This window comes from Protopterus annectens, chromosome 10.part0 (assembly GCF_019279795.1).
Source record: "Protopterus annectens isolate FY-2018-M chromosome 10.part0, PAN1.0, whole genome shotgun sequence".
Classification (NCBI taxonomy): domain Eukaryota; kingdom Metazoa; phylum Chordata; order Ceratodontiformes; family Protopteridae; genus Protopterus; species Protopterus annectens.
The window spans coordinates 1,552,523,216-1,552,546,865 of NC_056744.1; the positions used below are offsets into that span (position 1 = coordinate 1,552,523,216).

The window sequence follows — 23,650 nt, forward strand, 5'->3', positions numbered from 1 at the left end:
CTTTTAACTTCTTTTACTCATGCCAGTTTATTTCTCCTTATCTTAAAAGACAACATGAATTAATTTTATTAGCTTTCTTTGTGTTGTGTATTTTTCCCAGTTTCCTGAAATTCCTTTTATGCTTCATAATCTTTACATTTTCCATGGCGTACATGCCTTAAGGCCTTGCAGCTTTCATGTTTGATCCATATATGTTTGTACGTCAAGTAATGGCACATTTACATATTTGTATGCATCTTAGAACTTTCCAGCCCTCACATTTAGTCCCAGTGTTATCGCTTGTATGTTTAACGATTGTACATATATATATATATATATATATATATATATATATATATATATATATATATATATATATATATATACATTTTTGTCCCTGAAACCCTCAAGCTCCTGCAACTTTAAGCCTTACATCTTTGTGCTTCCCAATAGACTTCCCACAAATGGGCTTACTTCTTACCAGTGTCTTGCTCAATCAAGGACTTCAGTACGAGGCATAATTTACCTGTCTTTTAATAACAAAACTCCCATCAATGTCCTCAGTCTTTTTGATGTTTTAAATGACACTCCACTTGAGCCTGTATTCCTTCAGTCTTTCTCTATATGGCTCCTTTTATTATTTCCACCTTTTCCCACAGCTTTAGTTTCTCACTGTTCAGAAAGTAACAGTCTGTCTTTTCTCATTTCCATGTTTCCTCCTGTCTCCTCTGCTTTTTATCGGCTCTACCTTGCTTATCCCCTCCCAGCTCCCCTATTGTGTGATTCACAGGTTTCTTGATAAATTCCATAGCCTCCCTTGGATCAGTGAAAGTCTTTATCGTTCTGTGAGTGTAGATTCTAAAGGGGACTGCCATCTCGGTCCTTCTTCCCAGCTTGCATTTGTCAAGGGGCAGCTGCATTCCTTTTCTGCCTTGTTTCGTAGGAAAAATCGTGATTTATACAAATATAATGTTCCCCCATTCTAATCTTTTTTCCCTGGCTTCCACAACTTTTAAGGATTCTTTTTTTTCAATTCATAAGTCTGAAGATGTGTAATTTATCAGTTAAGGCCTACTTTGCATTAACTACCCAGAGTGCCATGCAGTTCTATGCAGTCTTTGTATGTAGTTCTGCTGTTAGAATGCCTTTACAGGACTCCACAAGTTGCTTTACAGCTTTCTCACAGTCAGAAAATGCATGCTTCTTTGATACTCCCATAATTTTGATATATTTTCATCTTCCTCTGTACTCCGCATCCACTGACATTGCTTCAAGATTTGGGCTCAGCTGAGTCCAGCCTTGCCTTCAGTTCTTCATTATTGGGTAATATGTTTTGCAGCACAGTAACTCCTTCAGTTAACCCCTCCACCACCTTGCATAGTTTCTTTTCTTGGGAATCCAGATTGTCCAGTGGTGATGTTTTTCATGTCCTTAATATCCTTCTAAATCACGTCCAGGGTAATCTGTTCATGAACTAACTTTTCTTTTCTTACCATAGTTTCTTTTTTTTCTGTTTTTCTCCTTTCCATTTGCCTCATTTTCTTAGTTCTGACTCGACCACTGTTTTGTTCTATTTTGCTTGGACTAGCTGTTGCTTTACTTAGTGGGGTTTTCCTCACTTTTTATGGATTTAACTTTATAGAACATAGCAGATTTCATAGTGTTTAGTGCAGAGCTATACCAGAAGCCTGTTCATTATTATTTTTTTTTAATGACCAGACTGACAAAATGATGTCAGTGTATGTATTAGCAATGATTTATATACCACAACAAAGTATTCTGGGTATTTAAAATATACTTTTTTAGAAGAGCAGCTGCTTATGTACATTAAGATTTCACTAATAAATGATCACATATGTTAATTTTCAATATAGTGTTCAGCCTGTGAGACCTAGTTCACAGCCTGTTTTACTAGGATCGAGTCTCCTGTTGCTGCAGTAGCATGGAAATATGGTTTGTAAACTAATTTAGATAGTAAGCCATTGTGGCTTCAATCTTTCATGATATCATTGTGGAAGTTTTCGTCTTCAACAAAATTTTCGAGGAGTGGTTGGCATTAACAAAACTGAATGCAAAAATAACATGTTTTGCCACAAAAACTATATAATTTGATACTGTATGTTATAACTGGTTTATACCCATCTCTCAAGTCTTTGTTGTTTACATTGTTATTTATAAACTGGAAAATAGAAATTATCAAAGCACAGAGCCCTGTGGAACACACAAACTGGTTCACAGGTAGGAGAGGAGTATGATGCTATCTTACAGCCTGCAGCTTGCCTTCAGGGTAGTTGCTGAACCACAGGGTAATTTCAGTTGTAGAGCCATTGTCTGAGAACTGCTTAGAACAGTGTTTGGCAGTATTAAATGCCTTTAATGACTCAGGAGCCTAATTACTAACAAAACTACCACTTCTAAATGCAGGATGTATGTATTTTACATACAAATATATCCTTAAACTGAGAGGATAGTCACTTAGAGCCCTGGAATATTTGGCCTTGTTACATTCAGTGGGTGTGATCGGCAGGGTACCTCTTATAGAATCTGTAGTTCTGCTAGGAGACTTCCACATTCATGGGGAATGATGGAAATACCTGGATGGAAGTGATTTGGAGAGCAACTTGCCAGATCTAAACCCAAAAGGTAAATTGTTGCTGGACTTCTATGGTAGTTATGGACTGTGCAGATGTGCACCATACTCAAACACAAGGACACTCTTAAGAATATCTGACACCAAAGCACCCTGGGCCTAAGGTCAGTTATCAAATTTGTAGTCATATCATCAGGTATGAGGTTGTGTGTTCTGGAAGACGTCCCAAATGATCACCATTTCCTGGTAACTTGGGTTAGATGGCAGGGGTGGCAGCTGTGCAGACCCAAGAAGTGCAAATGTATAGTAAGGATGTCATAAGAATGCCAAGCATATGCTTCTGTGCAGCATGGCTACATCTCCCAGATCACATTGATCACAGTGGAGTATTTCAATTCTCACCTTTCTGCCCATTAGCTCTTGAGCTGGTGGGAGACTGTTCAGCCTTCAGTGGAATATTCCTGTATTCCAAAACCATGAGAAGACTTTCCCTGTAGGATTGCTGTTTTTTATGAGATCGTTCACTGTCTGGATAGGGCCGTCATTACTCCTTGTTCGTTACAGTCCTATAGACCTATCACATTTTCCTTGCTCTACCAGGCGTACACAGATTTTCTGAACTCTTGACTTTTGTATTGCAGACCATTGCCAAATGGCAAAACATTAGGTATCCCTATCTGCATAATATAGACGTAAATACACTAATTACATATGCACTTTTTGTGTCATTTAGTTTGATCATGTCAGGGGAACTTAGAACAATACAATAAGCTACACCTATCACACACACGGTTTTCTGGATTTGGAATGAGCCAAGTCCCACTTTGCATAGTGGATGACGTGGTACTGGGTATGCTCATTTTGCATTGCTATGATATGACTTGCAGCACAACTCTGCACTACTTGTCTTATCTGAGTCAACATCCCTGTACAAGCACACAGCCCCATGTACTTGATTTGTAGTGTGGGTATTGGAGGGTCCAGGCAAGCTTGAGCATCCAATGTTAGATCTCCTGGAGGGAGGGAGATGGCCTAGCCCACCACACTGATAACAGCTTTTCCCACTCCCCCAGTATGTATTAAGTGATGCATGTTCTGCTGAATCAGAGATAATGTAGGTCGGAGAAAACTCATGCTTTCCCACCATCAGCCATTGCAAGTCAGCCAGCCACCTACAGAGATGGGTTAGAAGTGACTGTCACCACAGGACCAGGCCACTGGTCCACTCCCTATTGCTTGACTCTAACCAGTGGAAATAATGGGTCAGTCATTTTCCCTGAACAGGAATGAATGGGCTGGAAAGTTCTCTTCCAGTTCATAGCTGGCTGGTTGTCACCCCTGGAAGGGCAAATGAGTCAAAGTGGTACAGGCAGAGGAGAAGTTTAACAAGGGTCGCAGGGAGAGAAAGTGAAAAAGAAAATCCTGGGCAATGTATTACATCTGTTGCTCTTTATTTGCGCTCAACTCTTCCTATGTACTATTTCACATATTTGTCTTCTCAGTTAATTCTTCCTATGTACTATTTCACATATTTGTCTTCTCAGTTAATTGGAAACTGTTTTTTTGTCAGCATTAAATATTAATCCCTGGATACCGCTTATTTGTTCCCTAAAAGAAAAACCAGACTGACTTTTTTTTTCCTTACTGATAATCTTCGCGTAGACCATCCTCTCATTCTACCTTTTTTTGTAACTTTATTCTGAGTCATTGATGGTATGTGTCTGGAATTCTATTTTTCTGCTGGTGTTGCAGTATTAACATAAGAATCTCGTGATCTTATTCATCTCTAGGACTCCGCATATATGTGGTATGCATTTACTGTATTTCACTTTTATAGACACATGCTTTACATTTCTCACATCCATATTTTTATAACCGTTCCTTTTCTCTATGTGCATGTATGTTTGGTGCCTCTGTAAATGCTGTTGAAACAGGTAAATAATACATGAGAGAACCTGGTTTAGTTTCCCCCATCCAGAATATATTCCAACAATACATCATTAAGTACCATACAAGTTCTTCTTCTTTCAGCTGCTCCTGTTAGGGGTTGCCACAGCAAATCAACTGTTTCCATTTCTTCCTGTCCTCTGCATCTTGCTCTGTCACACCAACCACCTGCATGTCCTCTCTCACCACATCCATAAACCTTATCTTAGGCCTTCCTCTTTTCCTGTTACCTGGCAGCTTCATCCTTAGCATCTTTTTCCCAATATACTCTGCATCCCTCCTCAGCACATGTCCAAACCAACGTAATCTTGCCTCTCTGGCTTTGTTTCCAAACCTTCCAACCTGGGCTGACCCTCTGATATACTTATTCCTAATCCTGTCCATCCTAGTCACACCCAGTGCAAATCTTAACATCTTCAACTCTGCCATGTCAAGCTCTGACTCCTGCCTTTTTGTCAATGCCACTGTCTCCAACCCATATAACATAGCTGGTCTCACTACCATCTTGTAGACCTTTCCTTTCACTCTTACTAGTACTCGTCTGTCACAAATCACTCCTGACACTCTTCTCCACCCACTCCATCCTGCCTGTACTCTCTTCACCTCTCTTCCACACTCATCATTACTCTGAACTGTTGATCCCAAGTACTTAAACTCATTCACCTTCGCCACCTCTACTCCCTGCATCCTCACCATTCCTCTATCCTCCCTCTCATTCACACACATATATTCTGTCTTAGTCCTGTTGACCTTCATTGCTGTTCTCTCTAGAGCATATCTCCACCTGTCCAGGGTCTCCTCCACCTGTTCCCTACTCTCACTACAGATCACAATGTCATCTGCAAACATATTCCACGGGGACTCCTGTCTGATCTTGTCTGTCACCCTGTCCATTAACATTGCAAATAAGAAAGGACTCAGAACTGATCCTTGATGTAATCCCACCTCCACCTTAAAAGCATCAGTCACTCCCACCGCAGACCTCACCGCTGTCACACTACCCTCGTACATATCCTGTACCACTGTTACATATTTCTCTGACACTCCTGACTTCCTCATACAATACCACAACTCCTGTCTAGGCACCCTGTCATATGCTTTCTCTAAATCCACAAAGACACAATGCAACTCCTTCTGACCTTCTTTGTACTTCTCCATCAACACTGTCAGAGCAAACATCGCATCTGTAGTGCTCTTTCCTGGCAACAGGTACAGTACCTAAATGAGTCGACATTACAGTGTATAATAAACAAGACTGGGCATTATACAACCTTGAACTAATAATAATAAAGACCATCCCTCATGACATATTAATTGCTTAATATAACTGTAAATACATTACATGTTTAAGAACTCTTAAGGGTAAATGTATATTGGATATTTTCTAAGTTAATAAAATAGTTGTTTACACTATTAGTAATTCATCCTGATGTATAGAATAATGTAGAAAAAGAATACTATAGAATTTCATATTTCTTTTAAGAAAATTCTCCATACAATAGTTTAACATATGGAGCTCAGTTGATATTGTTGGTTAAAGGTATGAGTGATAATCCAATAGATCTATCTTTATCTATTGGATTAGGAATGACTTTCATTCCATATCTACTTGGAAATTCATATTTACGAGTAATCAGTACCTTAGAATTAATGTTTTATAAATGTATTCTTTTAAATCCTGACCAGAATTCTACTCTACTTGTATTTAAAGAAAGAAAATTGAATAGCACTTCTACGTTTACACACACAGACATAACATTCATAGTTATCAGAGAATATGGTATAAACAACTATAATTTAAAAAAAAAAAAAAAAGAAAGCAATTTCTTCCAACAATAACTTGAAATGGATTTAACATTCTTATCTTTAAATACTAATGGCTTAAATAATGCAAGTAAAATATTAAACTTACTAAAATATTTAAATCTAAATAAGGCATAAGTAGTATTTCTCCAGGAAACGCATTTTAAAACTAATAACTTTATTTGGAACCCTAAAGACTATACTATTGTAGCTAAATCCTCCTATAGAACAAAGACAAAAGGAGTATCATCATTTATAAATATGAAGACAAAGAAGGTCTAGTAGCATTTGTTATAGTTAAATTTAATAACAGAATTTAGAATTTAATCTGTATTGGTTCCCAGGAATTCGAACAGGAACGGTTAAAACGCCTTGATTTTATTTCCAACAACTATAAAGGAAACCTAATATTGGGAAGAGATTTTAATTGTATCTTAGAAGCTTCTGAAACCACCAACAAGAAATCTTTTTGCAGAGCATCTATTTTAAAATGTTGAGTTGATTAATTTCATTTAATAGACACTTTTAAAATAAAAGATGATACATCTTTATTATTTTCCCATAAAGACCATAGATTTGGAACACAAACCAGAATAGACAAATTATTTGTAGTTCAAGATTTGCAAACAAAAATCCTCAACTTCTCAATAGTTCCATGCCCCTTCTCAGATCATGACTCACTGATATTGAAACTCCAAATAGAATTCAAACCGTTAATCTTCTCAATTAGAATTCCATCATATATCACGAAAATTAAAGAATTAAGACCCTGGATGTTGTCAGAACTGCAATTATTTCTTGAAATTAATAATACAACAGAAATCAGTACAGTCATGGTATGGGACCCATTAAAAGCTTGTTTATTTGGTAAGACCCTTAGCTGGTACAAAAACAAAGTTAGAGAATGGGAATCTGAATCACTAGACCTGCAATCCAGTATTTTGATAGCAAAATCTGAAAAAATTCAAAATTTGTCCAAAAGTCAAAAAGAAAATAGAGAAATTAAATAAAAAATATAATGAAATTCTAACACACAAAACTTGTCTAGCCTTAGAAACATTAAAAGTAAATTCATTAGCCACCTCCCCAGATATCTACATAACTTATCTACAAGAATTAAAATACAATCAAAAGCAAATAACATTAGCAATGTATATCATGAAAAGAAAGGGAAAAAAAGTATCCGATATAGAAGATATCCTTGAAGCATTTCGGTTCCATTATATGGAACATTTCAAAAATGTAGATTTAGATACCAACCAATTAAACTTGGATACAGACCTTACCAATATAAAAAAATACCAGACAACTTAAAAAAAGAAGTTGTTGACAAGATAAAAGAAAGTAAATCTAACAAAGCTCCAGGGATAGATGGTATAATTATGGAAATGTATAAACTTTTCCCTCAACAGTAATCTCCCTTTTTTATAAAACTTTGCTAGAAGTCCAGTTGTTGTGTCTTTCGGCTTTTCCTGGTTAGGGGTCGCCACAGTGGAACTCAGGTCCGCTAATGATTGGCAGTAGATTACTTGCTGAGTTGCCAGCCCAGATTCACAACCTTCAACGAAGGTACGCCCATTCACACATGTCTCCAGACAGAAGATGCTCAAGCTGAGAATCAAACAGGAAAACATCTTACTGTGAGGCGACAGTGCTACCGCAGCACCACCACTGCAGTTTTTTCCAGTCAGAAGCAAAAATACCACCCTTGTGGAAATATTGTCTCATAACACCAATTCTAAAAGATAATAAATCACTGAACCTTTGCACATCATATAGACCTATATCATTATTGAATAATGATTACAAAATATTTGTCAATCTTAGCTAGTAGAATGAAAATCCCACTTTCAAAGACAATTAATGACCAAACTGGATTTATATATAATAGGAACACACATGACAATATTAAAAGGATACTTACCCTTATAGATTATGTGAATAAAGCAGATAGAAACATTTGTAATCGGATTAGACATAGTCCCAGTTGAGGGAATCAGAGGCTTTTTCTATCTATTTAAAACTCTCGCATTATTTGAATTTCCCCCTTCCTTCATTTTACTACTAAAAACATACATATTAACAACTTAGCCTACATTAAATTAGGTACAAAAAACACTAGAAGCAGACCACCACGATGAGTTGAAGAATTTAATGAACAAGGACAAGCGCTTTCGCGTACATAAAGCACGCTTCTTCAGATCCATAAAAACTACATATTACAGGTGTTGTATATATATTAAAATCTTCTAACAAATTGACAATCAAACAATAAAACAATCAAACAATAATAAGACAATGAAATCATCATTCAATCAATACACTCTTCCAATATGTAAAGGCTTAAGTAAACATTGCTTAAGAAACTAACAACAGTATTATAAGCATTTAAAGCATTTTTAAGTCCTTAAAACTGTTAAATCTAAATCCAAAACATGTTAAAAAAAACATATTTCTTTATTGCACACTGACCCTTAATCTAACAATTAGATTAACCACATGACAAAGAGAATAAGTATTTCACTATGAAATATATAGCAGTGAAAAAAGAAATGAATAAATACACATATTTGAACAGAAATATTAAATGAAGTGGTTATTTAAGAAAGCTCAAATTGCTTCTTCAATATCTGCCAGCTAGGTCGAGCTAAGCTTATATCAAGATAATACAAACATATTGCAAATATATTAAATGTATTAATTATGTATATATAACTATAAAATGAAACTTATAACATTGTATAAAATATATATGTGAAAATGTATATAAAAATGTATGTAAAGCTTACAGGTTAATATATATATATATCTAAAATTGAATATGTGTGTAACCCTATAACTTGTCAATAAACTGAGAAATGGACTAACCTGAAACTGATCTAATGAACAAAAACTGCATGGAATAAAAATGTATGAAGGATTTCATGTTAGTTAAAAGGTACTAGATTCTATAATGCTAGTGTATAAAAAAGGGGAGGGGTACCCAAACAAACCTATGTATAGCAACTCATTTGACATATTGATTCAAACCTGGGAAATATTGAGCCTTCAATCTGAGAATCCAACATAGTTCTTTATTCTCCAAGTCATTAAATGTATCTCCTAGTCTTTTGCATGGTGTAATAATTTGTAAGACTCTAAAAACAAATGTGTGTCCTGAATTATTCATAATGTGTTTTGCTAACGCATTTTTTGGATCACATTTCTTTATGTCATAAATATGTTCTTGTATCCTCTCTTTCAGGCTTCTGGTTGTCATGGCTATATAAAACACTATATCAAATTCCTGTCTTCACAGGTTGCTAAAAAGTTAGGTTCAAATTTGAAGGCTAGTGTGGGATGCTCACATATTACATTTACCACAGGGAAATGTGCCTAATCTTCTGTCAATGTTAGATCTAACTCTTATGGTTTCATGTAACCGTTCAACACAATAACCTGCTTAGGTTCTTACTATTCCGATAGACAAACAAGGGTTTAAAGCCAACTATATTTGCTATCTCTGGGTCAGTCATAAGAATGTGCCAATTCTTAGTATATATTTTTGATGTGTTTGTTATCACTAGTAAACCTAACATTAATGTTAACCTTGGATTTATCAAAGGTTTTCTTCCTGTACCCATATTGTTTAGGAGTATAAGTATCTGGTTTTGTCATAACTATATGTTTCTAAATTATATCCTCTGTTAATAAAACAGTTCTCAAGTAATTCACCTTGTATTAACAATTCACTCATTGTTTTACATAACTTTTTGATCCTAGTGAACTGACTTTTCACTATGTTGTCAAAAACAAATCTAGGGTCCATACTGTTGTAGTGGAGTAATGTAAAAATGGTGGTATTAATAACATGTTGTTTATCTTTGGTGAAAATCTATGCTACAAAGCGAATAGTGGTGGACTCTAAATATTGAATAAATAGGGAAAGCTCATCTAGAGTACCATTCCAAAATAGGAGTACATCATCAACAAATCTTTTATAGAGACTTATTTTCTTGAAATAGTCATTGTTAAAAAGATGAGTCTTTTCCCAGTGGTGCATCACCAAATTAGCATTTTAACATGTATAATACTGTTGTTATATTGGAAGAGTGTATTGATTGATTATTGTTTATGGATCTGAAGAAGCGCTTTTATTTCAACTCATCGTGGTGGTTTCATCTACATTAAATTAGGTCCTTTTACCTCAGAATCTATCCGTATAATGAAAGGTACTAAATAAAGATGCCCCGTCTCCTATTCTATTTGCTTTGGCTATAGAAATACTTGCAGAATTAATACGTAATAATCCATGAATAAAAGCAATAGAAGTTTGACCAGTATATCTCTAAAATAGTGCTTTTTGCTGATGATATTTTATTAAACCTGTCAAACTCCAGAGAGTCATTAGAAGAGCTAGAAGAAGTAATGGAGAAATTCTGTAAGATCTCAGGTCTTCACTTTAATAGATCAAAACCAAAATTTCTATTTTTAAATAAGAATTGCAAGTTATAGATAAACCCATCACAGGAAAACAAGAACTTACTCGAAATTTAGGAATAATGTTATGCAAAAAATCTAAACGAAACAGTATTAATAAATTATGAAAATATTATTGAAACAGTAAAAATATATACGGAAAAGTGGAACAAAATAATAACTTTCAAAGACAGATTACAATTAATAAAAATGGTCTTATTGCCAAAAATCCTATATGTAGCATTAGCAATACAGTCATTTCCTGAAAGATGCTTTCTTAAAGAAATAAACTCATGTTTAATAAAATTTTTATGGTATCCCAAAAAGAATAGAATAGCTCTAACACATCACATTAGACCCTGGAAACAAGAAGGATTGCACTTCCCAGATGTTGAAACATATATAAAAGCATACATGCAATAGATTGGATAAACCCTACTTACTTTGCCATTTGGAAAGAATTATCAACGGTTATATTAATAAATGAATTTAATCTTTAAAAAAACTTCTTAATCTTAGACAAATCTAACAAACCTTGGTACATATTGTGCATTAGTATACAATGTAATATAACAAAACCTTCTAAAACATTTGATTAATCATTACATTAATTCCTTTAGAAAAATTATCAATGCAAACATGGATCTAAAACTTTGGTTTGACCTTTTAGCCCTGTTTACCATCACTAAGAATTTCCCTCACAAAATATATAGGGAGATAATAACCTCATGGGACAAAATGGATTCTTATGCTGGTTTCAGTGTGTAAAAAAATGTAATGTTTTAGATATACATATGATAAAAACTACTTGCAACATTCCATCACAGGACTGGGTAACCTTACAAAGTATTCTAATGTACACTCAAGATTTATGCAGATCAACCAAATCTAATAAGTTGTCTATATGATTTTATATATAACAGTTGTGAAGAGAGAACTTCCATTTCAAACCTATACAAAGAGTTAATAACATATAAAACAATTCCCAAACCATCATACCGGCAGTTCATAATAAAAGGCCAGTCATTACAGTTAACAGAAGAAATTAAATCCAACATCTTACTATCAGTTAACCACACCTCTAACATACAATACTGGAAAATATTTAATTGGAAATGCTTACACAGAACATTTCTAATATCAGATAGAATTAAGAAGATCAGTTCTATTACAAATGTTTTTTTGCTGGAGATGTGAACAGTCAAAGCAAACTGGAATCATATTTTTTATGACTGTAGTAAAATTAAATCGTATTGTAATGGAATTAATCATTTTTACAAGCTTTATTTAATGAATCTTGTTATGGACAATACTTGCTACTTCAAGGAAATGTATAATCAGAAGGTGGAATTCAAATATACTACTGACCTCGGAAGAATTCTACACTTTTTACTGAGGACAGTTGCATGAATGGAAATCAGAATCAAAGAACTACAAATCTATCCCAGGCCATTGGTAAATAATCCATGGAAGAAAGTTATGTCTTTGTTGGACACTCTGCAATAATATTGATACTCTGATAACTGATTATTCAGTGTATACTAGTAAATATAGAACTGACAGTAGTTGAAAGTCAGGCTAATGTAAATATTGTATATAGTTGTTTAAAATGATACTTAAAAATATTATGAAGATGTTATAATCTGAAAATAAAAACTATTTGAGTATAAAAAAGAAAATGGACTAGATGAAAAGATGGAAAATGAGATCTGAGCTTCATGTTGACTGTTCATCATAAATCAGAAGAGGAAACATGGAAGCTTATAGCAACTGCTGAAAAGGGGGGTAATGGGTTAGGAAAGTCTTATGGGTGATGGAGGAGCTGAACTTAGACTTTCTTTACTGCTAGTGAAACTTGCACTTAGTAAACTTGCGCTTAGTGAAATGTTCAAACAAAAAAATTTTATACTTGAAAATGCATATTTGCTTAAGGTTCCATGCCATTTGACAGAAAACAAAAGCTGTTCGAACACAAAATTTTTAAAGCAAAATATTTAAAATTTGTTCTTTCCCCACTGTTATGTGAACCTGGAGTTATATAATTAGCAGGATGTGTGTGAGGGTGCAGGGAGGCAGGAGCTTGCCCCATAGTAGGGTTTCAGTATGTTGTGTTTTTGATATTTTGTGTTTCAACAGTGTGTGTTTTTGATCAAATGGCAAAGTGTCTTGCTTAATTAGAACTCCAATTTTGTAACTAATTTATAGGAGTGTCTTTGTTTCATGCTATGTAATATTTTAGAAAAGTTTAGTTTTAGAATGCTAACTTTTAATAATGTCTAAGAAACCTATAGTTCATTTGGCAAAACGACTTCCACAGCTTGTAGTATCCAAATGCAACAGGGCAGTGTAATTTGCATATTGTATCATGGATAAGTTGTCACAGACGTGTTTATTTTGGCATGTGTATAAATTCTTTGGCGATGATACAGATGTTGCACTTCTAACTTACATGATTTGATAAAAATCTATATATTTTTTTTATTTTATAGCACCAACTGATGTGAGATTAGATTCAGAAACTGCACATCCTGAACTTATTGTGTTTGACGGTCAGTCTGCTGTGAAGTGGAAAGAAAAACACCCAGAAAAAAAGAAGCCTGATAACCTCGAATGTTTTGACACTAAACTGTTTGTGCTGGGCCCATATGGATTCACATCAGGGAGGCATTCCTGGGAGGAGGTGGGCGACAAGAAGTCTGATGACTTCGAACGTTTTGACACTAGACTTTTTGTGCTGGGCTCAGATGGATTCACATCAGGGAGGCATTGCTGGAAGGTTGAGGTGGGTGACAAAAGTGACTGGATTCTGGGTGTAGCTAAGCAGTCATGCAAAAGGAAGGGGAACTTTGATATAACTCAGAAGAATGGATTTTTAGTTTTGCTTATGGAAAATCAGGCTTTATTTGTTTGCAACAAGGCAGTAAGAATCGATAGATTCATGAAAATCTGTAATGTCATTGTTTACTTGGATTATGACGGTGGACAACTTTCTTTTTACAATGCCAGTGACATATCTCACCTTTACACTTTCCACAAGACCTTCACTGAGAAACTCTTCCCTGTCTTCAGTCCTTGTGGTGCTGCCAATGGTAAAAATACAGCCCCTCTGAGGGTGCTACCTCAGAGAGAGTATAACCTCACTGTCTAATGCAATGATGGTAGTGCGATACTCTGCTGCTGCATTATAACCTCTTTATAAGTTGCATTTGATAGTATGCTTGTCTCTAAAGGGTACTGATTATTATTTTATTTTTATCTACAGAACCTGTAATAATTAGCCACTGCTGAACAATATTTACATGTACAAAACTGATTAACTGGTATTTGTAATTCTTGCACTGACTGCCAAAGTGTATAGTTGCAAAAAAAAAAAATACAATGACTAGATGAACGCACAGTGTTACAGTATTAAGGAAGACAAACTCAAGATAATTTGCTGTAAAGTTTCTAACAAATAACCCAATTCATGTACTTTAGTACCATACCACAAATTACTACTGTACAGTGGCAGTGTATGCCATATTCTAGCAAAACTGTGAAAAAATAATTTTTTTTCATCAGCATTTATTATACTTGTTCATTTCTAATTAAGTTCTTAGTTGCCACCTGACTGTAAACCAGTAGTTGAAGCTAGAAGGTTCTCTCTTAAACATTTAAATACCAACAGTGGATCCTCCTTACCAATTTATAACTTGAATCAAATTACTGAAGGTCTATATGCTCCTTGTTATAAGATAGATGTCTTAGTAGTGTACTTTTCCTTGTAAAGGATCTTTAAATCCTTTTAAGTTTGTGAATAAGTGACACCATAGCTATACACTTGCCTATAATATTATATGTGTGACCTAATCAACCTTTTATATAAAATAATTAACTCTTCAGGTTACCTTGATGTAATCTATAGATCATCTAAATATCTTATAAACTTGTGTGTGTGCGTGTATATATATATATATATATATATATATATATAAAATATATGTGTGTGTATATATATATATATATATATATATATATATATATATATATATATATATATAGGTAACAGATATGGTGTCATTAGAAATTTAGACATTGCTGGTAGGTCTTCCTACTGTTTATTTTTTCTCTATACTAATAGTTATAAAATTCTAAGACTTTTTCTTGTTAGTTCTGGTCTTTTTTATTATTGGTATCTAATTTTTTGCTGTCTGGATACTTACATTTTTTGTAGCTGTCTGAAAAAGGATTTAAGAAGTGTGAAAAATGCGGGCACAAAATGCCTTTTTCTAATTCTCATCTGTTTCTCATCTGTATTTGGACCAAAATTGAGATATTTCTGATGTGTTCAACCCCAAAGCATTAACAGAGACCTAAAACAAATTGATTATGAAAGGACTTTTGCCAACTCCTTTCTCGCAAGCCATTTCTGGAGTTCAATCTCGAATATAAAAAAAACAAAGAAACCTTTTAAAAGGTTCAGATATTCTGACTCTGCTAAATCCACATCTTTGGAGCCAAGAAAAAAAAAAAAAGTCTAAGTCTGATTCTACCCTCTTTGGATCCATTAAAATATGTTTGCTGGTCCTTCTGATCTGACAAAAAGTACCTCGGATCCAAGGTCTCCGGATCCCAAACCTCTACTGCATACAGTTTCCTCATCCAGTGGTGATCCGCTACTATGTAGGATGGCCCCCCCCCCTCATTTTTAGTCTTCTTCCATGGTGTTTTCTTGTTCCTCCAGAAGCCTTACAGAAGCAGATGTGGAAAGTATGATGAGATTCTTCATGGAGCAATTTCACAAGGGAGTCACCATGATTTATACCTCCTTGGGTCAGGAACATCATCCATCCACTCCCCCACTGTTAACAGTTACGCCTCCCAACCCATGGAGTCACAGTTCTCAGATCCAGGTGTTCTGGGCCCTTCTCTGTCAGATCCGAAAGAGTTTTGTCTTCTTATCTGATAGTTACAATGAGTGCACCAGCTCCAACATCTTCAGATCTGGACAGCTCCCTGAGACTAAGCTTCAAGATCGGATCCAGGGGGGATGGATTTGACTCTGAGGTTTTCAGAGCCGTCCCTTCCTCTTGGAGCTTCAGCTTTGGACAGCTTCTGCCTCTGGTGGTTAGCTCACTGAGCGGAGGGAGGTTGCAAGCTAGAAATTCATTTTCTCAGCTCCGTCGGCTTCCTTCTTTCTGAGTAGTCAGTCTTCGAGGTTGTGAAGAAGGTTTTTACTGCTTCAGCAGTTCAGACAGGTCCTTCCTCCTTGGATCCATTCTTGGCATTTCAGCTGACTTTGCCCTGTGATCCTCAGCATTCCACTCTACTGGGACAGCCAGCCCAAAGCTTCCACACTGCTCAACCAGGTATTTTCGTCTGTTTTGATACTTCTCCAGATCATCCCATTGAAGAAGTCCCCCAGAAGAAGACTTGCAAGAGGCGTCACTTGGACACTCCTAGGAGTCTGTCACCTACGATACTGACTTTGAGGGAGAAGTCTCCCAAATCACCATCCGATGATTTTGCCTTTGCAGACATTGTTGAGATCCTTAAACAGAAGGCTGGTTAGTTTGCCCAAAAATCAACTCCTGAGGAGTCAGTATTTCTAGAAGCTTTTGGGTCTGGCCTGTCTACCTCCTGGGTCAGTCTGCCCAGTGACCTTATTGATTTGGTGTCTAAGCAGGCATGGGAAGAAGCTTATATAATTGAGCCAATCCCAAAAAGACCAGGCAGGATACTGGCTCCACCACTAGGAAGAGAGCATTGGAGTAATGGAGTACCGGTTGATGCTATGGTCATGGTGGCAGCGAGAAAGAAGGAACTCGTAGAGTTCTACTGTCCATCCCCCTAATAGAGAATCTAGGACTCTGGACATATTTGGTAAGTGAGTATATGTTTCAGCGATATTTGCTGTCCAGTCGCTGAACTACTTGGCACGCTTCACAAGATTGCAAAAGGATAAAACTTTCAAACTCCCTTTCTGGGGCCACTACTGCAGAGATTCAAACTTTGGTGACCTCACAGTTGGCTACCTTTCAATCTATTGCAAATGCATCCATGAGGCTGATCTCTCATGCTGCAGAAGGTGCCTCAAGGGCTGTAGGTTTGGGCATTTCCATTAGAAGGCATGCCTGGATGCGCTTATGTGATTTTGTGGAGCCCTTCAAATCATCTTTCGTCAATGCCTGTCTTGATGGTTCTTCCCTGTTTGGCCCCACAGTGAAAGATTCCCTCCATGTGTGAGAAGGATGGAAAGACCCTATGTGCAGTGGGAGTACATTTTTTGACCCCTCAACGGACCTACTCCAGGAACCAGTGGGAGGTCATAAGATGCGGTTTAAAAAATCTTGGGTCCTTTCCAGGACACACGTGCAGGAAGTTCCCCCAGAGCTAGAGGGGAGAGCAATAATGGCAGAAACACCCCCATGGCAGAGGAGATCTGCAAAACCATGGGTTGAGAGGTACCTTTTCCGACAGGCCCTTTCAGTGCTCCTGAAAGGAGGCCTTATTGTCTTCCTCTAGAGGTAGTCGGGGGTCACTTCATTGCACAAGGAAGCCTGTCTAAATTTAACAAAAGATACCTGAGTGCAGAGAATTATTTCCAGAGGTTTTATTATTCCCTTTTTCCTTCCACCCCCATTGCCCAGAGGGAAGCAGCAGCACTGAATATACAAAAAGCTGTTAGAATGAGTCATCCAAGAGGTCCCTCTAGACCAGATAGAATCTGGAACTTAAGAATCTTTTTAGTGCCAAAGAAGAGTACTGGAGATAAATTTTAGATCTCCGTGTGTTGAACAAATTGGTTCAACACGCCAAGTTACCGATGGTCACAATTCAGTCCATTCTGCCCTTTCTGAGCAAGGGTGACTTGATGTGCTCAATAGACCTTCAGGATGCATACTTTCCCATCAAAATGAACAGATGATCCAGAAGGTACTCACGCTTCTGGCTGGTAGCCAGTCATTACCGGTTCAGAGCTCTGCCCTTTGGCCTCACCATAGCCCCAGGGTGTTCACCAAGTGCATGCCAGTAGTAGCAGCTCACTTGAAACTGCAGGGATTCCAGGTGTTTCCATATTTGGACAACTGACTCTTTACTGCCCTGACCAGGCATCAGCTGGTACAGGCACAAGATAAAGTGTTGCAGACTTGTTCAAATCTTGGAATAACAGTCAGTTGCAACAAGTCACACATACAACCCACTCGGATGTTGGAATTCATAGGAGCTATGTTGAACATAGTATCCATGGTAGCATCTCTTCTGATGCTGAGAGTACAAACAGTAAGAATTCAGGTCAAGAAAATCTGTAGTACCAAATTTTCAGCCCGGTTGATTCTAGAAGCTACTAGGATCAATGTCAGCAATGATAATTCTAATTCCTTTAGCCAGATATCACATGAGAATTCTGCAATGAATGCTACAAACAAATTGGTCAATGTTCTCGACCCATGTTGACAAAAATAAGAGTAACTCAGGTATGTAAATGGTATCTTTCCTGGTGGATGTAGTCGCAACAACCATTGCAAGGTCATCCCTTCATTCTCCTCAACCCAAGGCCGTAGTGAATATGGACACCTCCTGGATTGGGGGGGTGGGGCATTTGCGGGGAAGACCGTCCAAGGCACTTGGTCACCCAAAGAGGTCAACTTTTATATCAGTGTTCTAAAAATTAGAGCAGTGCTTTTGTGGTTGAAAGCATGCTAAGACACTGTTCCTCTCAGAACATTTGCAATCCAAACAGACAGTATGTCAGTGGTTTGGTACATCAACAAACAAGGAGAAACCAATTTTTATCCCCTATGTCAAGAAGCCCTAAGAGTATGGCAATGGGAGATTACTTCCAACCGCTTTCTAATTGCAGTGCACATTCTTGAGAAGTTCAGTGTGATACCAGGCAAACTGAGCAGGTCCATCTTACTACCTTGAGTGGTCTCTCAACAGTGTGTCAGACATGATTTTCCATCAATGGGGTCAGGCTTGCTACAGTCTCTTTGCATCTCCCCCCTGCGGGAGTCACTGAGAGAAGCTGTTCTCCATGATTGGCCCCCTATTCTTTACACTTATCCCTGGCTCCTATAATTTCTAAAATGCTTCAGGAAGCAGCCATGTTGAACAACAAAGTCATCCTCATTGCACTGGCCTCGACAAATTTGGTTTCCCTTTCTTTGGCCTCATCTTCTATATATATATATATATATGAAGATCTTTTGCAATGGCCGTGATTCCCTTAAGTGTGGTATTTTATCTTTTCTTCACAGTTGTATCACCACAGAGTTTATAGGTAAATTAGTTAACTGCCTTGAATGGACATTTTAAGCCTGGCTTTGTTATCCTTTTAGGTGTTCAAACTACCTATCTTTCAAGTATGTGATTATGTGTGTGTGTGTGTGTGTGTGTGTGTGTGTGTGTGTGTATATATATATATATATATATATATATATATATATATATATATGTGTCATGCACACGCACACACACACACACACTACTTTTGTTCTATGTGTAAATTTGCTACACTTTGCTAGATGCACTTTCAACCAGTAATCTGGATTTGGTGTTTTGCAATTCAGCAGAATGTGCGCATTTTCATCCAAATTTCCTAGCTCAGTGTGTGTTTTTAGAATTCAGCAATATGAGTGAATTTTCGTCCAAATTTTCTAGCTCAATCTGTGTGTGTGTCTATATCTATATCTATATATCAATATCAATATCTAGATCTGTGTGTGTGTGTGTGTGTGTATATATATATATATGTATATGTGTATATATATATATATATATATATATATATATATATATATATATATATATATATATATAAAACATTTGTATACGTAAAGATAATTATCAGTTAAGGCAGCTTTTAGCTTCTTGAGAATGAAGTCTGTAAGAAAGAAATCCACCAAGTGCTGGCAAACATTTCATGCATGCAGTCATATAAGTGCTGATGTCAGTAGAGTATAAGTTGCATGCATACAAGTATGTGTATCCTTACATGAAACCTTACCGCCCTTTGAGAAAAGCTGTGAAACACAATATGTGCCTTATTGTAGGCTCCTACTGTTTATTCATAGAAATGGGGAGAGTCCAGCAGTGTAACAAAGTCAGAAAGTAGAAATAACAAGAAGAGGAACATGTAGAAGGAGAATAGAAAGGAAACTGAGTGGGAATAGGGGAGGGTTTACCTTTTTTGAACAGGTTTTTCCATTTATCAAGAAGGGTATTTCTGGAAAGATGTAAAAAGTCAGAGGAAGGAAAGGGGGGTATAGGTATAGAAGCAGGGGCAAACAAAGAAATGGAAAGCTCTGACAAAGACTAGTGGGGGGGGTGCTGACAAAGGGGGTAGGTGACAATAATAAAACATACATGCCAACTGAGTGGAATGCATGTGGAAATGGAGAGGATTAAATGACAGGGGAGTGAGGTGGCACACAAGGGTGGAGCACCAGGACTGAGGATAGGGTGGGGTCTATCTTCTGATTATGCTGCTTGTAGCAGATCGCAGGCAGAGATGAGGCAACACTATGACTGCCCTCTTGCATCTAATGGGACACAGTAAGCAGTCCCATGCAGTAGTGAAACTGTACTAGTCATACAAGGAAGGTCTCTAGCTGGACAGTGTGGGGATCAAGCCACTGGTGCAACTCTACCCTTAGCTTCTCCAACTCTCATTGGATAACAAAATGTAAACTATCAGCAGAGTTACCAGAGGAAGCCACAACACTCCCCTCCAGTGACCGACTACCAAACGTGAAGGAGGACACCTCCAGATCATTCCTTGACTGCGTTACTTCTGTCACCCTCTGGCAAAACAGGCCTGGAACAGATGGACAGCTGGCATGAGAACGACTGGCCTGATGGTGGAGTAGTGACCTGTGCTGTACTAACACTGGTGTAGCAAACACTGCATAAAATCGTAACATAAATGTAGAGAAATAAAAAACGGATCAAATAAAAGTACAAAAGGATAGCAGAACAAAATGGGAAAACAAGCATTACTATTCCATCTGCATCTGATTATCAGCCTTGCAGGTATCTGGAGGTGGACTAAAGAGTTGCCAAGTATGCCTTTCTGCCAGAGGCCATAACACTGATTAGGTATAGAATATCATATGTTCCATTTGGAAAATGCGTGAACAATAATTCAGTAGCTGCGTACAGGGTGGTTGTGTGGGAAGAAGGTGTTTTACTAACCGTAGGATGGTAGTGTTGTCCATAAGAGGCCCCTGTGGGTATGTTATTGTGGGACAAGGACAAAGACGAGCTATGCAGGCATGGACAATGTACATAGCCCAACAGGCATGCTATGCAAGTGTGTTGTAGCAAAGGTAGAGTGGTGGTAACAAAGTAACTGTCAGTATTTGGTGGACAGTTACTGTAATGTAAATTAATATGTACTATGAGATAGAGCTGTAATAATGTACCAGTGCCATGGATATGTCTCTTGGAAGTTGAACATGCATGGATGTTTGGTAGGATGATACTCGACCAATATGATGTGATGCTTGCTATGCATGCTGTAGGTCCTCCTGCTGTGTAGCGGTGCTCGTAGTATGGTAGTGAGCCAATGGTCCTGAATATCAGGCACTGTGTGACGGTAGACATGAAGTACAGGCATGCTGAGCTGGGCATATATGTGGAAATGTGGAATGCATCTACCCCCTCAACATACCCTGTATGCATGTGGGTATCACACCAGCATACAAAGACAGGCTGTGTCAGGCAGTATGCAGCAGTGTCATATGGGTGTTACAGTTGCCCCCTACACATTTGTAGCCATGGGTGCTATAATGCTGCAGTGCTTTATAAAGCTTCTATCTGTGATGACAGTAATCCTATTTGTACTTTGGTCTGGAGAGATGCTCCATCCTCTTCTGACACAGGAGTTTATTATCCTCAGCATCATTAATTGTCTGTCTTGCAAATACCCTTTTTAACTGTATGGAAACTAGCACTGGCAGTGACCTATCCTGAATACTTACTGTACATATCAGTTGCATTTCTAACCTCTTTTAGCATATAAGGTCAATATGGAACCTCTACAGGTCACTATGATGGTGCTTGTAGTGCTCATCGAAAGGTAAATGCCAGTAGCAGCAGTACTTCAGTGGAAAGGCTTTGCCAGACATCTAATTTATATTCAGAGTCCCAGAGGAGTCACTCCTGGTGGTCTCTGTATGTCGGCTACAAAAATATTTGTCCTTTTGAGAATACTACCTGAGAGCACTGTCCCCTTCAGTGCTTTCTGAAGCTGCAGTCATGTACCACATCACAATCCAGAAGAATGGGGTAGCTCTCTGGTGTCCGTACACATTTGCTTTTGCCACCATATTGTACAATAGTGGGCACTCCATGTGTGACATGTGGTGCTGTCAGCATAGCAGATCTAGAGATGCACAGCCAGACAGGATTGTCTTAGAATGGTGTATGCGTTGTCTACCTTAATCTGTGGATTCTTACTGATATCCTTAGCCATGGCTCCAGGGCATATCCAACATTGCCAATAATATGGCCTTGTGGAAAGTCACCTCATAAAAACTATTGATATAAATTGCACATGTCCCAGATGAGTGAGTCATGGGTACTACCTGGCTGTGACCGCCTTACAAGTTGTATATTGTATGCCATGCATTACAGACCACCTTTCAGATGAATTTGTTTCCTTTACAGTTTATATGCATTTACCCCTGTTCTTCAGGTGGGACCTTTATTCTGCATGGGAGGAGCAGTCAATGTCTCCCAGTACTTCACGGAGGAGTCATAAAATGCCAACATTTGTTGTTTCCCTCCTCTGTGGTTCCTGTGAACCACGTATGCTGGCTTCAAGGAACTTGTATAGAATGCTTGAGACAGATGGCCTGGAATACATTTGCTGTCACTTTTTGATTGTTGGAAGACCCCTGTAGCCAGTATTTTTAAAGCTACATATATGTTGGCATCCACAGGGATGGGTACTCCATGCAACCCATGAACATGCATATTAGGCCAACACATCTCACCTAACTACTGCCTGCACAGTGCCTCCATCCACATAGTAATGGTCCACTATTTCTGTGTCATGGAAGGCATAGTATGTTAGGCAAGGACAAATGACTTTGCTGTGCTACGGATGATGGTATGTCCCATTGTGGCTACTGGCTGTGAAAGCAGTATTTTGCATATACATAAGTGCCAGCTGCCTTGCCCACATTTTTGCAGTCTTTCTTCCATATGGAAATAATCTTCAGCCAGCCATTGGGTTACTGTCTGTAGTGGGGTCTCCTCTCTCTTCCCCATGTATTACAGTAAAGACTTATCTTATTCTTAAGTCCAAAATTTGGCCTCTTAATCTTCTTACCCCTTGTTCTTTCACACCACCCCTCCCATAATCATCTTAGTCTGTTCAACTCTTTCATCTTCTTTTATATCCAGTTCCTCTGTTTCTCTTCATTTACTGATGCACAGTACAAAAAACAAAAATGCACATAGTGAACCATCATTGGTCCTGGGCACCCTGCAAGAAGTACTGCCTTTGGTGCCACTTCAGTGCCTGGCATGTCTTGCTGAGCCTGTGGCTGGCATGCCTTCAGTGAACCAGCTGGTGATTCATAGTGTCTCTGCCCAGATCTGTCTGTATTCCCTCCCTCTCTGCTCTTCCTTATCCTCCCCTCTGGTTACACCTCCGGTTTTGCTTTATGTTCAGTTCGGTTTCATTCTTCCTACCTCTTCCTCCCTTAGGTTTCCTAAGCTAGTCCAAAATGACATTCATTTTTTGTTTCAGGGTTTTAAATGATCTATTCCTCCTTCCTCGTCTTCCTTTGTCCTCTTTGGCAGGAGTACTTTTTGCACATTGCTCACCAAACACAAACTTAGCCCTCTTTACCTTCTTTCTCACTACTGAAGGGGATTGCT

General features: G+C 37.7%; 1 protein-coding gene across 1 annotated transcript in view; it reads left to right on the forward strand.

Annotated features, from left to right (window-relative positions):
• LOC122813717 (zinc-binding protein A33-like) overlaps positions 1–14,670 on the forward strand; it is a gene marked incomplete in the record, with an annotated part of 171,866 nt that extends 157,196 nt beyond the window's left edge. The window contains 1 exon segment of the mRNA XM_044086184.1: positions 13,267–14,670. Coding sequence (XP_043942119.1) covers positions 13,267–13,925 — 659 coding nt within the window.
• Positions 14,671–23,650: the final 8,980 nt, after the last annotated feature.